The sequence below is a fragment of the Passer montanus genome, unplaced genomic scaffold, assembly GCF_014805655.1.
Source record: "Passer montanus isolate IOZ18808 unplaced genomic scaffold, ASM1480565v1 scaffold192, whole genome shotgun sequence".
Taxonomy (NCBI): Eukaryota; Metazoa; Chordata; class Aves; order Passeriformes; family Passeridae; genus Passer; species Passer montanus.
Window position 1 is genome coordinate 271,841 of NW_024366503.1, and position 15,688 is coordinate 287,528.

The 15,688-nt window shown below is 50.1% G+C and overlaps 1 protein-coding gene across 1 annotated transcript; it reads right to left on the minus strand.

The window, feature by feature from the left end:
• Positions 1-1,987: 1,987 nt before the first annotated feature.
• TTL (tubulin tyrosine ligase) lies at positions 1,988-15,010 on the minus strand. The gene is made up of 7 exons (XM_039706429.1): positions 14,626-15,010; positions 11,108-11,186; positions 9,204-9,436; positions 6,036-6,171; positions 5,674-5,943; positions 4,641-4,784; positions 1,988-2,417 (listed from the first exon to the last, which is right to left on the minus strand). The coding sequence occupies exons 1-7, from the start codon at positions 14,780-14,782 to the stop codon at positions 2,300-2,302; spliced, it is 1,137 nt and encodes a 378-aa protein (XP_039562363.1). The 5' UTR covers positions 14,783-15,010; the 3' UTR covers positions 1,988-2,299.
• Positions 15,011-15,688: the final 678 nt, after the last annotated feature.

Below are 15,688 nucleotides of genomic sequence, written 5' to 3' on the forward strand. Positions count from 1 at the left end.
AAACATTTATTGTTGTATATTCCTAAAAAAAAAGAAACAAACAGAAGTCTCACAGGGGCTTGTGAGCATCACTTGCAAAGTGCACCCATGGCTGCAATGCCCAGGCCTCAGCCACAGACACATCCTCTACTCCACCTTGTATTTTGGGCAAAACTTTAGGCACTGTGCTCTCTGTCCTTTATAATTTACCTTCTGTGCTTTACTTTGGGGGACACTTTGAGAGAAGGTGGAAAATAAACATTTAACTCCAGAGGATGTTGCTTATTCCTGAAAAATTCAGCAGAGGATTCAAGTGTCCCTGCAACACTACCTCCCCCAAGCCCAGCTGGAAAGGCAGGGTATGAATAGCTGCATCGCCTGTAGTTGTGGCTCTACCACCAAGCATTATCTAAATTTCCCTTTTGAGGAGAAGGATGGCTCTAGCACCCCAGAATATGAGCATTTCTTGGTTCATTGTGATGGGGAAAATTTTCTGTTCTCATCTGCCCTAGTGTTTATGAGAGCTCAGCTGTCACCTCAGACACATCCTGGATGAGAGCAAAGTGGTAGTGTTTATGAGAGCTCAGACACATCCTGGATGAGAGCAAAGTGAGATCTTCCCACTGCTGGGCAAAAACCATGCAGTTTTTAAGCTCAGCTAAGCTAACATGAAAATGTCAACGGAGATGTGGTGAACTTTGCAAGGTGAGTAACAACCCTCAAGAGCCTACATTTTACCTTGATGAGTTACTACCACATTTCACCTGGACTGCAGTGAAGTTCTGACACCTCTGTGCTGTCATAAGGTTAGAAAACCCAAACAATCCTTCCCCCACACCCTCCTCCCTGCTTATCACGCAGCCCCTTCCTGTCAGGATTGTCAGCTGCACGAAGAACTCTGAAATCTCCACCACAAGCAGAGATGAGTACACCAAAATGCTACGTTCTTCTGAGGAGGGCAGAAATTCCATTGCTAATTCACTTCCCATTACATGCAGGCAGCTTGTAATCTCCACAATGTCTTCTTTTTCGTTTGTTATGGGGAACAGGAACTGGTTTCTTTCCCTGACCATCTCTCCCTGCCAGATGGATGTGCTGGGCTCACACTGCAAATTCAGACACACTTCACAAGGTGGGACACAAGACAGGGATTTAGGTTATACTTGAAGCAGATGTTAGCTCTGAAATACAGAGACCTCAAGGAATCTAACCTCTCCTTCCCCCAAAGCACCTGATTTCCCAAATGTGTGGCAAACAGGAATGTCTCTCCTGGTCTACAAAACTTCACCCACCTTGCCCCTAGCTAAAGTCAACTTGTGGACTGTGTTCAGGGCAGAAGATTACAGTATTTGTCAAATGGACAAGAATAAAACTGCTGGATCAAATGAGATTTGGGTAGAAAGACTTCAGGTCCAAGCCTCAAGTAAATCATGAAGGGGAAATCTGAGAGAAGAGCCTAAATTCATTGCAGTGCCTCAGAAGAAACTGGGATCAGGTTCCTGCTACTTGCAACACTCAGCACACAAGTGATGCTAGAAATCCTACAGCCTGCCAGTGAGCTCCAAGGGGGTCTCTCTACCTCCTTTAAGCAGGATCCAACTGCCTCAGGCTGGGACAATCACTGATTCAAATCTCAACAGGAAAAGGGATAGCTATAAATAAAGAAAAATGCCTTCCTTGCTTGGGTTAATTCACCACCTGCAGTTCAGCACCCTTTAGCAGCCACTGCCTGGGTGTTCAGCCAAGCAGCTTGGAAAATGACCTAAGGAAACGGACTTCTTGGTGTTCCTGGTTTTAGGCACCAGGAGAGCTTGCTCCTTTCTATGTAACAGAGCAGGAACAAAGGAAAGGAGTCACCTATTTGGAGCCGAGCTAAGGCACTAATGATGCAGTAGGTGAGGAAAGGATAAACACAGCGGGAGGAGGACAACTCCATCGTTCTCTCCACTCGATTCCCTTAAAAAACCCAATGGTGTCTCTATAGAAAAGGAGGAGCTAATACAGCATTACAGTATCCCTGCTGGGGTTTCATTTTAAGGTTGTTCTGTTGTACTCCCAGAGAGATTTGTTTCAGGTATCAAAGTCACAGGAGCTGTTTCTAAAGTGGATTTTGGTGAATGCAGGCAGAGATATCTGAGCAGCTCTGGCTCATCACAGCTCTGTGGGGATGCCTGTTTTGTTGTTTTTCCCTGTGGTCTCCCAGAAAATATGAAGCCTGTCTCTATCACTTTTTGGCATGTTACTGAGATAAGCCACCAAGCTGTGCTGACCCGAGGGGTGCAGTCTCTCCCTGTTCACAGCGGTGGCACTTGTGTCATCATCACAGCTTGATGAAGATCGAGGATGACTGGCTCATCTTCTGCCCAGTGTCACTGAGGGGGAAAACGCTGGAGATGGCTACATCCACAATTCCTTGGCAGAGCTCTGCATACAGCTTCCTAAGAGATGAGAGACAGAGGGAGAATCAAATACCCGGGCAGGACAAACCAGCAGATGCCTGCCCAATTTTTATGTAGAAATGTGTTTTCCCAGCAAGATCTACAAGATCCTATTCCCATTACAAGGAGTTTCAGGGTGGCAAATAGGGGGAGAGCAGTATTTCTTCCACCTACTCCCTGTTTACACCAACAAATATCTTCTTTTTCCATGGTGATAATTCCCAATATTGCTCCCTTTCACAAAGAACCACAAAACCCATTATCTATGTTTACAGTCAGAGGCTCTGGACCCTCAGACCCCAGACTTGAGTCTCCACAAGATGCAAAGGGGCAGAAAACATCTCAGGGCTCTCTGTACCAGCCTTCCAACTCAGGGAGTTGGGATTTACTGCACCAGATGCTGTTCACACAGGAATGTGCCCCAGAGAGGCTGCTCTGATGCATTCCTGGTTTGATGAAATGCTGTGCTGGGGTGCAGCTCGGGGCTTCACAGGACCTTCAGACATGTGGGATGTGCTCCACCATGGCACAGCTCATGCACAGCAGGATTAGGGAGAAGAGAGATAAGGTGTTTGAGTTAATAACAGCTTCATTTTCTGCTGGAGGAATTGCATGTGTAACCTCCCTGAATGTGCTGCCATCTGGCACATATTTAGTACCAAACCTGTTTTTCCCAGGATTAACAATGCCTTTTACTCCATGCCACTGGGGCTGTGTGACAGTGACATGTTTTTTCAGCTCCTGGGAATGTTATTACTTATAGCAGCCTTTTTTTTTTCCTCTTTAAATGGGAGCTGTGTGATTCAAGTGCTACAAATAAAAACAACCCTGAACAGGAGAAGTCACAAATAGCCAAAACCTACCTCAGCTGCTTTCAATCTTCCAAGTGCCCAACAAAACCCTTGCCCTTCCAAGAGGCACAAAACAAACAGGGCATAGCTGTAATCCAAATCCACCCAGCAATAGCCAAATTCTACCCATACAGCAAGACAAGGAGGTGCAAGGCAGTCACTGCACCATGATGCACATTGTGAACAGGGCTCCCTGGACACAGAAAGCTCCCCAAGCTCTAGCCCTGAAAAAGCTGCTGAACAGGCTGTCTGGTAGGTTTGACCTGCGTTTTTTGTCTACTGTCAGTGATGATCTAACCTAATTTAATCAACATCTAATCTGATCAAATTCTAATGCAGTGATGTACAGCCTGTTCTGTTTTGCTGGGGTTTTTTAAAATATGATACAGATGCTCACTTAGCAAAAATTTCTGGTCTCCTGCAGCTGTCTCAGTCATGTAATACAGCACCTCCTGCTGTGCCTACACAGAGATGTTCATGGCCAGGGCTGTTTGGCTGTTCCAGCCTCCCTGTGGCTGCTGGAAGAAGCCATAACTCGATCTCTGTGATAGCAAAAGGGTTAATTCAATTTTTACTGTGCCTGTGAACTCTTAGCAGAGAAACAAGGCATGCAAGGTCTGCTTTCCCAGCAAGGATGCCTGGAAGGTAAGACGACATCTGGCTCAGGAATGCAGGCACAGCCAAAACAAGGACTTAATCTGGGAATGTGGGGAGGGTTTTTTGGTAATGGGCAAATTGTAACATGCATGTAGTGACTGTATATAAGCAAGACACTTGTAACATCACATGGACACATTAGGTCAGGAGTTATCCCCCATGTGATTTGAATAAATGATGCTCTTCTTAACAATAAATTGGTGTTGAGTGTTTGTTCCTTAGGTTTTCAGAGATTTGGTAACATCTGCAGCATCCACAGTGTGCTCTGTGGTCCTGCTGCCTGCAAGTTTAGTCACTCACTTCCAGCTGCTGCCCTTAATACTACTCATTTAACATGTGCTGATATAAAGAACAATTACCAGTGGTGCCACAACAGAGGCTGAGAAACAATCTGATTCCCAAAACATTAAATCTGCAAACATAACTTCAACCCAAAAGTAATAAAAATTACCCAAGTTATATTCAAACCCATTTGTTCAAAAACCCAGGTTAGTGCCCCATCCCATGTGGGAAAGAAGCTGGGGGATACCAAACACAAAGACAAGAGTAATGAACCCAGACTGGTACTGGGAGCAGTGCCAGTGTTAGCCTGGAAAACTCCCTCACCATTCACTTCCTTTCACCTTTTTCACTTGGAGCTGGGACATAGCCATGTTTTGGGTGAGGCATGTGAATGGTGGCACCACAAGGGTGTTCCAGAAACTGATTTACTCACTGGGCACATGCTGGGGCCCCATTGACTTCTATCAGCCAGACCTTCAGCTCCTCATCCACCATGAAGTCAAAGCCAAAGAGCTGGAAGCTCTGGTAGTGAAGATGCTTCGTGCTGATTGCAGGCTCTATACACATAAGGCAGCTTCTGTGAAGGGAGAAACAGGAACTCAGGGTCAAGGCTGCTGTGGACACGTTAAGTAAGAGGGGTTGCCCTGGAACTCTCCCAAATTACAAGTTATGTCCAACACATGCCATGGTAACCAGGTCCATGCACGTGAGATCCCGTGACTGAAAATCCATGTGGGGACACCCCTGAGTTAACTCACAAAGAGCTGGAGAGCATCCAGCATCCTCCCTCACCACTGGGTCATGAAAAACATGATGTGCAATGCCACAAAGGGCTGCAGCAGGTCCCCAGGGAACTGCCACCACTGGATGCTCATTTGCCTTCAAGTCCCTCAAAGACTATGCTACATCTTTTTAGTGCAATTAACAGCAATGGGGTACTGGCAAAGCAAATTCCTTCATGAAGGACTGCTTTGTCAAGACCTGGATTCTCTGCAGCACTGAGATCTCTCTCCAGGCAGTTTCTATGCCCAGGAAGGAAGTGGCTCTTGTGGAGTGAGTAAGATGACCTAGGCAACAGCCATGTGCTGCTGCTGGCTGCTGGTGGGGGAAGCATCCAGAGTCTGTACACTTGAGTTCACCTTCACTTCCCCTCTATCACCTTTAAGCCTTTCTTAACCTCAGCCTCTCCCAGCCCTGTCTTTTGACCTGCTCTCTTCCCTTTTCACTCTATCCTTCTCCAGCCACAGCTGGCAAATCACAGAGACATGGACACATACCATTGAGGCAACAGCACTTATGGAGGTGCCTTCTCACTGAGCAGTGACATGGGGGTATTCATGGCCTTATCCTAAATTTCTGCAATTGAAACCCTTTCCTTCTTGCTCTGTCTGCTTCCCCAGCTGTGTCCATACACACTCCCTGTCCCTGAAGGGTTTTGCTCTCCTCAGCAGCAGGCAGCTGGCTACCTTATTATGTGTTTGATTTGCAGTAAGATGCTACTCTCAAGCGTTGTGTTCAGGGCATCCATCAGATACTGGTTGAACTCCTCGAAGAACATTTCATTCCCTTCCTCATACCGCCCGTAGTTTTTGGAATATTCCTTCTGAATGCAGTGATTGGTCAAGTGGCAGGTTTTGTCCTGGAAATTAGCACTGTTATATGGTTCGGAAGAGGTCCGCAGGACACCCTCTCTGTAGAGGTAGATATTATATTGATGATCCACGAGAACCCAGCTCCTGGGGGACAGGAGAACAAACTCTAGTCTCAGTGGCTCTCAAAGAAACAGCATGAACAAGAAAACTGGTATTACACAGGCAGAAAAGGTTACCTGATGTCAAACTTGCGATGCCCTGGCTCTAGCAGCAGAGGATTCTCCAGGTATTTCTGAATCACGTGCACTTGTCCCTGCTCATCAATGAAGTCCAGGAGCTCTGCAGCCTCTGAAGAAATCAGGATCCCTTCCCCTGGCACAGAAAGTTGAAGACAAAATTAGGTAGAGGATCATTCTACCTTTGTTGGAGTTTTTTCAGGCCCCAAGTGTCTCATTAGCCCAAAAAGTGACATGCAAGAACCTGTGGCCCCAGGGTCAAACAGTGCCTAAGCAATGCCACAGTCACTCCATGGGAATGAATCTGTGGACAAATCACTTTCTTGTCATGCCACAGGCCTCTGGCTCCCCAGAAACCAGGCCTGATGCAAATGGGAATCCAGGGGATCTGACATGCCCAGGGCATGTCTGTAGGGGGTGGTTGTTGAGGTGTGAGGAGATGCACAGCAGGCAGGGACCTGGGCAAGCAGTGAGGCAGCTGCTTGGCTTGGGGGCATTCTGGTTTCTTTTATGTCATTTTTTTTCCTTCCTATCTAGGCTTGGCAGGGGTAGGAGGATGTGGTGCTTGTACTTGGCACTTAACAAATTTGGTTTTGTTTTCCCTGGTTTTCAGCAGTTTAGAGAGAACAGGGAGTTTGGCACATTTTCTGTAAAGATTTTTGCCTTTCTTTTTTATTTGGGGAGGGAGGTTTGTGGGGCTTTTTATCCCAGACTCAAGACTTACTTTCCCTGTCTGGCTTCTCTGGCTGCCAGAGGCAGTCACACGTGCACATTTGTGCAGTGTTGCCCTGCTCACTGAATTCATTTAAGTTGTTATTAAAATCATTGCTGAATAAGGAAAAGTACTATTTTAAATTGTTCATCCATGTACTCAGTGTTCCTGCTGTGGAAGCTCTTCATTAAAAAAATGAACTCTGCCATTTAAACACTCCCACATTTTGGCTGAAGCTGTCACTGTTCATCTCTTGCAAGAGTCCAAATAGCAAACTTCTGTTGCAGAGCACTGAAGAGAGACCATTTTCCTTCTGGGATTTCATAAAGGAATGGCATGGTGCCAGAAGGGATAATCCAGCTCAGGTAAAGTTATCAAACCCTCCTCTGGCACTATGCCCGCTCTTGAGGTATTAGTTTCCTGGACTAAACCTGATTACTTAGTCTTAATTTTGTGCTGAGTGTTTTTGAGGAAATACTGTGCAAAAAAACCCCCCACTCTTCAAGGGGGCACCAAAGAGATAACAGAGGTTAGAAGCACAGGCAGGGTTTGACAGGATCATCCAATGAAAAATGCTCCTAGCTGTGATTTCTGAAGGTTGCTTCCAGCACAGCCCTGCAGGTACTCCCACTGCTCCATCCTCTGCCCAGCTTCCCAGCCCTACTGTTCCAGCACACTCTACTGAAAGGAAATCTGAAATTAAAGTATTTTCCCATGATTTATGCAGAGGGCAAGATTTTTTAGTCTCCTGATCACAGCAGAGCAAGGCAGAGCCTTGCACTGGCACAGTTCAGGCTGTGCACTGGGGAAAGGAGGGAAACAACATCCCTAAGCCAGCAAAGCTGCTGCAGTGGGGAGATCAGCAGGCACCTGTTCCACGCTGGACAGATGGCAAACCCAGGGGAGGCTCAGTTTGACTGTGCACCCAGGCAGCAACCCAGTGAGGCAGCAAAGCAGCTTATGTGGGGCAGCTGTCAAAGAAACACCAAAACCTCCAGCCACACTTGCAAACCCTTAAAATGTTTGAGTCAGGGCATCCTAAACCTTGAATTTTCCTGTTACTGATGGATGACTAAGCTTCTGTTACACCTGTCCCAAGACAAGGGCTGTGCCTGAGCTGTATCCTTCTTGGTAATTAGCATGAACAAGCTTTCTTCTTCATCAGAAGTAATCTCCAGACATATAAAACTTCCCTCTAGAAGATTACCATGAGACTCTGCTTTCCACTTTAATTTGCAGCAGCACAGTGATGAATACAAAAGGCTACTCTGCTTTAGTGCAGAAAAGATGGGATCACACGTGCACAAAGTATCTGAGAGTCTGAACCTGCTCAGCCTGCAGCAGACCACAGCAACTGCCTTTCCCAATGCCCAGATGGATTTTTTTTGCCAGTTTACCACACAGAAACACATTCTCGCACTGGCATAACAAAAGGACTCATCTCCCTTTCGTTCCTGATGAAAACAGGGATACTCTTCCAATTCTTCTTGGTGACACAGCCAAGAGAGCAGAACAGAGAGGGAAGCTGGTGTAAAGGACAGTTTTATCGTGCAGCCTCCCTGCAGCCAGCTCTGGCTTTTGCATTCTCTTTTTTGCAAGGCTGCATGCAAAGTGACTCTGCAAACATGAGTAATACATGTGGGCTTGTTCTCTCTGAAAAGACCAGGTCCTTCCTCAGGCTGGGCTCTGCTGCACACACAGCAAGGTAAGTTTCTAAACACAGCCATTCTAATAATGTGCCCATGATAACACCGTACCTGACAGAGAGCACACAGTTACCAAAGCACTGCATTTACAGCTGTGTCCAGCTATCTCACAGCTCATTATTTCTGCAGAGTGATGGAATGACCCTGGAACGAGGAAGGACACATTACCACTTGGGTATCTGTTGTCCTTTTCAGATTCAATGGACAGACAGACACTGCATTGATTTTCTTTGCTCTGGTACCTTCCCCTGAGGCTTGGGTGCAATTGTGACGTACTGAGCTCGTGGCTGCTCAGCCAGTCTGTCAGTGTCACCATGGGCAGGCCACTGGCACCAGGCACATCAGTCTGGTAGAAAGACAAGCAGGATTTCCACCCAGGAGAAGGCAAGTTAAGGTGCAGCATGGGGAGTTGGGCTCCTTGTTCTTGAAGGCTACTGTCCTGCCTGCTGACTGCCTCCCTGTATCCTGCTCTGCTCCCTCTAACCTGCTCTCTACATTCCCCTCACTTGCTGGTCCCTGCTGCCTTCTCCCCACATCATGTTCCCACATTTTGAGATGCATGTGTAGAGAAGTGGAGGCCCTTTCACTACTGTGCATGTCCTGCACACCACACTGCTTGTCTGGCATGGTCAGTGAAGCCCTTGATAGACAGACCACACATCAGCTCGGCTCAGCCAAACCCTGTGACCCTACAGATCATGTAAAGAGTGAGGAATAATGAGAAATAGCTCCTGGTGCTGGAGCATGAACCTTTGGCACCAGCTGAGGACTTGGCTATCCACACGTTGCCTTCTTTGCCTTCCCGCCGCCTGTTGTAAGCTGCCAGGAACACTTCCCGCTCATCTGTCCTTGAGTTGTTGATGAGATGGCGAATCCCATTCTGTGCTGGAGCCACTGGGGTCTTCAAGTTTGTTGGGTAAATCACATAGGACTCAGGGAACCACGTGCAGGACTCCGATAGCTCAGGGCTTGTCTTGATTAGCCTGGGTGAAGAGAGACAGGCTGTTAATCTCCAGTGTCCCCACCTGCACAGGACTTATTTAATAAGGAAAAATCATCATTAGCTGGGCTCTTTTGCTTGATGATGAATGGCATCTCAGGGATAGTCTGTGCTGTTTTCCTTAGATCCTTGAAATTACGGTTTTCCTAAAGATATCATGGCAATCCCAGTTCACAGCAAAGTACTACTCTTTGAACCAGAACCTGCATGTTTTCATTAAACATTTTACTGACACCACGGATATCATGAAACTAACAGCTGAGAAGTTTCCACATAACTAAAGCTGGTGGTGCATTCCCTGCATCTTCTCTCCACAAGGGAACTGAGGAGGTATTTTTGCTGACACGGCTCAGGGCAGGAAGGATGCTGTGATCACAGCTGGAAAAAGGAAAGCCAGAGCAGTAATGCTGTCTGTGCTGGTGCTCAGCCCTTGGTCCCATTCCCACTGAGATCGGACCTGGTGCTCCAGCTGTGTATGAAGACCACTGGGAAGCCACAGAAAGCAAGGGCACAGTTACATGTTTCACATCCCAAGGTGTCTGGAATCCCTCAGGCACATCTCTCCTACCAGTAATGTCTGGAGATGGCAGCAAATTCCTGTTAGCAGAGCTCAGGCCTGTTTTCTTTCAAAGTCAAGGGAGCTGCCTGCCTCTCCAAATGCCTGTGCTTTGCTTAAAGCCAAAAGCAGAGTTCATGAAGTGCATTTGTGCCTCTCTGTTGAGATGGCAGTGAGTCAGTGGCACTTTAGGAGCCCTGAGGAATGTCATTTGTTGTCCTGTGGGTTCCTAAGTAGCTTGATGCATGGCTGACCCCACAGTTAAAAAGGTCAGCCAAGCTGCAGGATACAAAAACAGGTTTCAGCACTCCAGGTAACAGGCTAAAGAGGAATTCATCTGAGGAATGCTCTAAGTGCTTGTTTAAAAATACTCTGCCACCTTCTGACAAAAACCATCACCACTGCCAGGAAAGTAACTGGGAAGAGGCTCTTTGCAGAGGAAGGAGAGGCCTTGGATCAGCACACACAGTCTGCAGGACTGCATTAGTGAGAGGCAGCACAGACTGTAATGGGCAATCAAACTGCTGAAGGAGACCAAGAGCTCTGACATAAAGATACTCTAGTGGGAGCAGGGTTTGCACAGGGACAGGGTTATTTACCATGAAAGTTCATCCACATCTCCCCAGGAGACCCTGGCATGGCAGGTCATGCAGAAATAACTCCCAGAGCTCTTCCTGGAGATGTCTCCAAGCATTTGTTTGACCAACAAATCTGATTAGCTAAAGGCACATTAGTGTCTCTTCTCCGTATGAAACAGAGAATAAAAGGAGAAGGTTTTAATTAAATGTCTACAAGGTAAAAGAGCAGATTCGTTTGGGTTTCTTTTCCCTTTTGATTTGGCTCTAATCTGATTCAATACACTCCATGGTTTCAAGTAGATACGACTCAGTGGAAATGGCATTTCCCCTGAGGTTACAGAGAGCCCTTTGTGCACACAAACAGCTCTAGAGACCAGCCCAGGAGTCTGAAGGCAGCACATGCTAGGACACTCCCAGGGCAGCTGCTGTGTGAAATACCCTCCAAACAGGTTCAACACTCAACAAGGGTCAGAAGAGAAGCTTCTGCCAAGCCCATCTAACATTTCAGTGAATTTCTTACTTCACCAGAGATGCTTTGCGGCACAGCTTGTCTGCTCCCCTGTAGTAATTCACCAGCTGCACAAGTCCAGGTTCATGGCCTAAGAAGGGGAAACAGAGGTCAGACAAACTCCTCAATGAATAAAGGCAAAACAGCTGCTTGGTGCAAAGGACCTGTGCAGTAGGGGGAAAAAAAAGGAGGCTGTTTCCTTGCCCTGCATTACAGAAACAGGTTGTAAACTGGTACTAGTTCCTGTGGTTTCTTTCATTTAGTTACAAAAAACCATGCAATCTGACACATCCATCTTGCAAAGGAAAATAATTTTTTCCTAATTCACACTGGGAACTGGCAGGTGTTCTCCCTCTGCTGGTGTAAGCTTTTAAGAACCACGATTTCAGTTACTCTTAAATACCGGTGGAGGATGCAGGGAAACTCACCCCGACACAAAGATCACAGCTTAGCAAAGAGCCTTTTTCCTTTGTCATGCACAGCACAATTCCCTCTTGGGCCTGGTACCACAAAACACTGGGAAACACTGAAAGACTTGGAATATTGCAGTGTGCAACAAGACCTGTTGGGTACCTGAGGTGAGAATGAACCTCTGGGAGTCTCTGCTCCAACCTCTTGTCCAAAGTCTGAGTATCTCTAAAGACAGATACCAAGTCCTTGTCCCAGTGCCTGGCTGCCAACCTGTGTCCCCTTAACTATCCTGGTGGTCCTTCCTACACTAACTCCAGATATTTAAGCCTTTCTTGCACTGGAAAGTCCCAAACTGGTCCCAGTATCCAGCTGTGGCCCCAGCACTGACAGAGTGCTACCTCCTTACCAGCACTGGGCTCCACACCACAGCCTGCCTGCCTTCACCTTTCCACAGGACAGAAACACCTGTGCTCAGCTGGAAGCTCTCTGAGAGGGACCAGAATCCTGAAAAAGGATTTAGGGTTTTACTTATCCTCCTTGGTGTTTTCCTGGGAAAAATGGCCTGGAGCAAACATTGCCTTAAACATCAGACAGCTGCAAGATCACAGAGAGTGAATATCTATTTTCAGCCTGAAAGTCACTTCCCTGACCTGGGTCACTTTTATTCACAAATCTTTAAATACAAGGTAGCTGAAAACCATCCTGCAGAAAAGATCTGTAACTTCAGGTACTTCAAGGTGCAGCCAGCACAGGCAGGTTTTTTTTTTACTGAAAATAAAGTAATAAAATCCCTCAAATTTTCTTCTGTTTCCAGTTTATTATGGGGAAATGCAGCCTCACTGGGCTCCTGAGCATTGCCATGGAGCAGTGGGCTGCAACAGAGAGCTGGGTGGCCAGCAAAGAGGGACCACAAGGCAGGAAGGAAAACTTGTGGGGCGTGTTGTCAGGTCTGTAGCATGCATTTAGGGGGATTAAAAAGCTGCCAAGTCACTGACCAAAGTGGCAATCCTCTCCTGGCCAGCAGAGCACAGAGCCCTGCATCCCCTGCTACATGAGGCCTCTGCAGCCTCTTCCTCCTTTCCATCCCCTCAGCACAAACTGCTTTTCTCCTAGATGAGGACACAGCTTAATTCCCCCAGGAATTAGGTTATCAGTGAGAGCTACAGAGGTCCCTGCAGCTGGGCAGAAGCAGTGGTGCATGCTGAGAGTCCCCACTTCTCTCCATGATCCAGCTTAGGCCCTGAGTAATGCAAATCCCTACAGTTCCCTGAATTAATGTCTGCTTCCACTGAGTAGAGCCCTTAGGAAAACCAAGCCAGCTTTGATGCAACAGTTGCTCAGGAAGACGAACCAAAGAAGATGGAGCTTCTTGAAAAATGCACCAAAATAACCATGTTATTTTTGGTCTGACTCTACTGATTTCAGGCAACCAGTTCTTGCTATAGGAGGATGGTTTAAAGATGCCAGTGCCAAAACATGGCCCCTCTCCATGGGTTATAGACATGTCATGGCTGTGAGAAATGGTTTGAGTTTTTGGGCATCCCATGGCAACACATGCTGAAGGGCTCAGAGAAGCCCTTCCATCAACCCAGGACACTTTCAGAGGATGGAAGGGGTTAGTTAGAGATGGCCACTAGCCCACCACAGCTGGATGTGCTGTGCATGCAAAGAACTGCACTCATTCTGCAATGAGGCCTGATGCTCACAGGTCCTCCATGCTGGGCAAGTTAAAGCACAGGTCTGCCTGCTGTGCCTGCTGCCAGCACATGTGAGCATCCTCACTGCCCGAGCCTCTCCCGGTGCCTCCCTGCCCGCTGCAGACACCCCGACAGCAGGAGGTGACCAGATGGCACTGCCATGTGATGGGGACTTTCCACTCACAAATGTGGAGGAGACAAGGGAGAGGTGCTGGAACTGGTGACTTGTTAAAAGCAGTCAGAGATGGGTCTCGGCTGCAAGATAGGGGCTGCAAAGCCATCTTGCACCAGAGCTGCTGGAGTGAGGGGGCTCTGCCTGTTATGATGTTTCTGCAGCCTGAAGCAGTGCTGCAAAACCACCCCAGAAAGAAAGGAAGCAGGGCCAAGATGACAGTGCAGCCCTGCTCCCTGCCACGCCCTGCAATGCTGCCAGGGCCTGGCTTGGCTCTGCTGCCTGTGGGCACTCTCCCTCCCTGCTCCTGGGCTCTGCACCATCCGGCGGGGCAGAGGGCCAGGGCGGCTGTGCCATGGGGCACCAGCGAGCATGGCAGGCAGGGGACAAACCCACACAGGACAGCTCCCAGAGCCCCGTGTGGTGGCAGGGTGACAGTGGGGGCCAGGCAGCAGGGGAAGAGGGGCAGGGGTTGTAGGGGGCCCTACACACACAGGGCCTCTGGAATTACCCACACCCTGCTCCAGGCAGGCACAGTGCTGTCACCCTCACCAAGCCCTGCAGAGGCACATCCCCACCAGCCCCAGCTCTGGAGTGAAGGTTTGGCCGTGCCTGGCTTAGACCTGTTCCGCCTCCTGTCTCCAGCAGCAGAATCACCCGCACACCACGGAAGCCCAGCAGCGCCGCAGTGTCCCTGCCCAGCAGCAGGGACCCCACAAAGGCACGCAGCCTGTCCGAATCCCCCCGCAGCGGTGCAAGGGCTCCCAGGGGAACGCTGCAGGAAAAGGAAGGCAGCCCTGGGCTGCACCCAGAGCGGGCCGGGATCTCAGCTCTGCCGCATGTCATGGGGGGGTCTCGGGTGACCCTTGTGCCACCCCCGCCCTTCCCACTGCTGCACCACACCACAGGCCTCAAGCCGGGCGGGGTGTTTGGGGGCCCCGGTGAAACCACTCTCTGGCAGCTCGGGAAGAGCCTCCCCCGAGCCCCGGCTGGCGGCAGCAGGGCCCGCAGAGGGCCGGCTGCACGGAGACCCTGCGGAGCCCGAGCTTTGTTTGGCCGCCGGGCCGCGGGGACAGCGACAGGGACAGGGCGGGGAGCGGGGCCGGCGGGCACCGCCTCCCGAACCGCGGGGGCTCCGCCGGCAGCGGCGGCGGCGGAAAGCTGCGGGGACCCGCGGGGACAGCGGGGACGGGAGCGCACAGCCGCCGGCACGGACCGACGGGGAGCCGGGAGCGCGGGGCGGACCTTACCCAGCCTGCCGAAGGGGAGCCGGTTCCTCTCGCCCAGCATCAGGTTGAAGCGGGGGTTGTCCCTGCGGAGGCGCCGCCACTGCCCGCTGGCCAGCAGCAGCCGGCTCACCTCGGCGTACACGCTGCTGCCCTCGTCCCGCACCACGAAGGTGTACATGGCGGCGGGGCGGGGGAAGGGGCTCCCCGCCCTACCCCCGGCGGCTCATGGGCCCCGCCGCAGCCCAGGCAGGGCCCTGCGCGGCCGCCGCCGCCCGGCCCGGCTCCGCATGGCCGGGGCCGCCGCCCCCGCGCACCGCCCCGCAGCCTGCCCAGGCGGGGCCGACCCGGAACAGAACCGCCCGCCCGAGCCCGGGCCCGCTCCTGCTACCGCTCCTCCCCGCCCCGTTACGCCGTGCAGCCGCCGGGGCGGGGCCGTGCGCCCGCTGGGGGCCGGGCCGGGATCTGTCACCGCCCGGGGTCTGTCACCGCCCGTGGTCTGTCACGGGTCAGGATCTGCCACCGCCCGGGGTCTGTCACGGGTCAGATCTGTCACCGCCCGGGGTCTGTCACGGGTCAGGATCTGTCACCGCCCGGGATCTGTCACGGGTCAGATCTGTCACCGGCCCCGCCGCTCCTCGGTGTGACACCGGCCGGGGTGTCCCCTGTCACCCAGCACACGCTTGGTGCCTTGGCTCGGGTCCCCTCCGTGCTCAGGGCCCCGGGGGATGCTCGGCCCCAGCCGTGGGTGTCGGTGCTGTGCACCAGTCCCAGGTGCAGCTCAGCTCTGAGCCGGTAGATCTCCTCCTTCCTAACCTATTTGACTCTTCCAATCACTTCTTATCTTCTACATTACTGCCTAACCATTATTTCCACAACCATTCCATTTGACTCTTCCAATTACTTATCTTCTACATTACTGCCTAACCATTATTTCCACAACCATTCCATCTTTATAGTTATGGAAATATCTTCTTTCCATCACTTCTGTCTTCCTCACAAACAAACCTGCAGCAGACCAAAGGTATCTCACAAATTCAAAACCTGGAAGTCAGATTTCCTCCCCCGAACAGATCAGGTTTGTCTT

Coding starts and splice junctions, on each gene's coding strand:
- TTL (XM_039706429.1), bottom strand. CDS start 14,782: ATGTACACCTTCGTGGTGCGGGACGAGGGCAGCAGCGTGTACGCCGAG. Junction 11,187..14,625: donor GCTCCCCTTCGGCAGGCTGG/GTAAGGTCCGCC, acceptor TCCCCTTCTTAG/GCCATGAACCTGGACTTGTG. Junction 5,944..6,035: donor CATCGCAAGTTTGACATCAG/GTAACCTTTTCT, acceptor CCTGTCCCCCAG/GAGCTGGGTTCTCGTGGATC.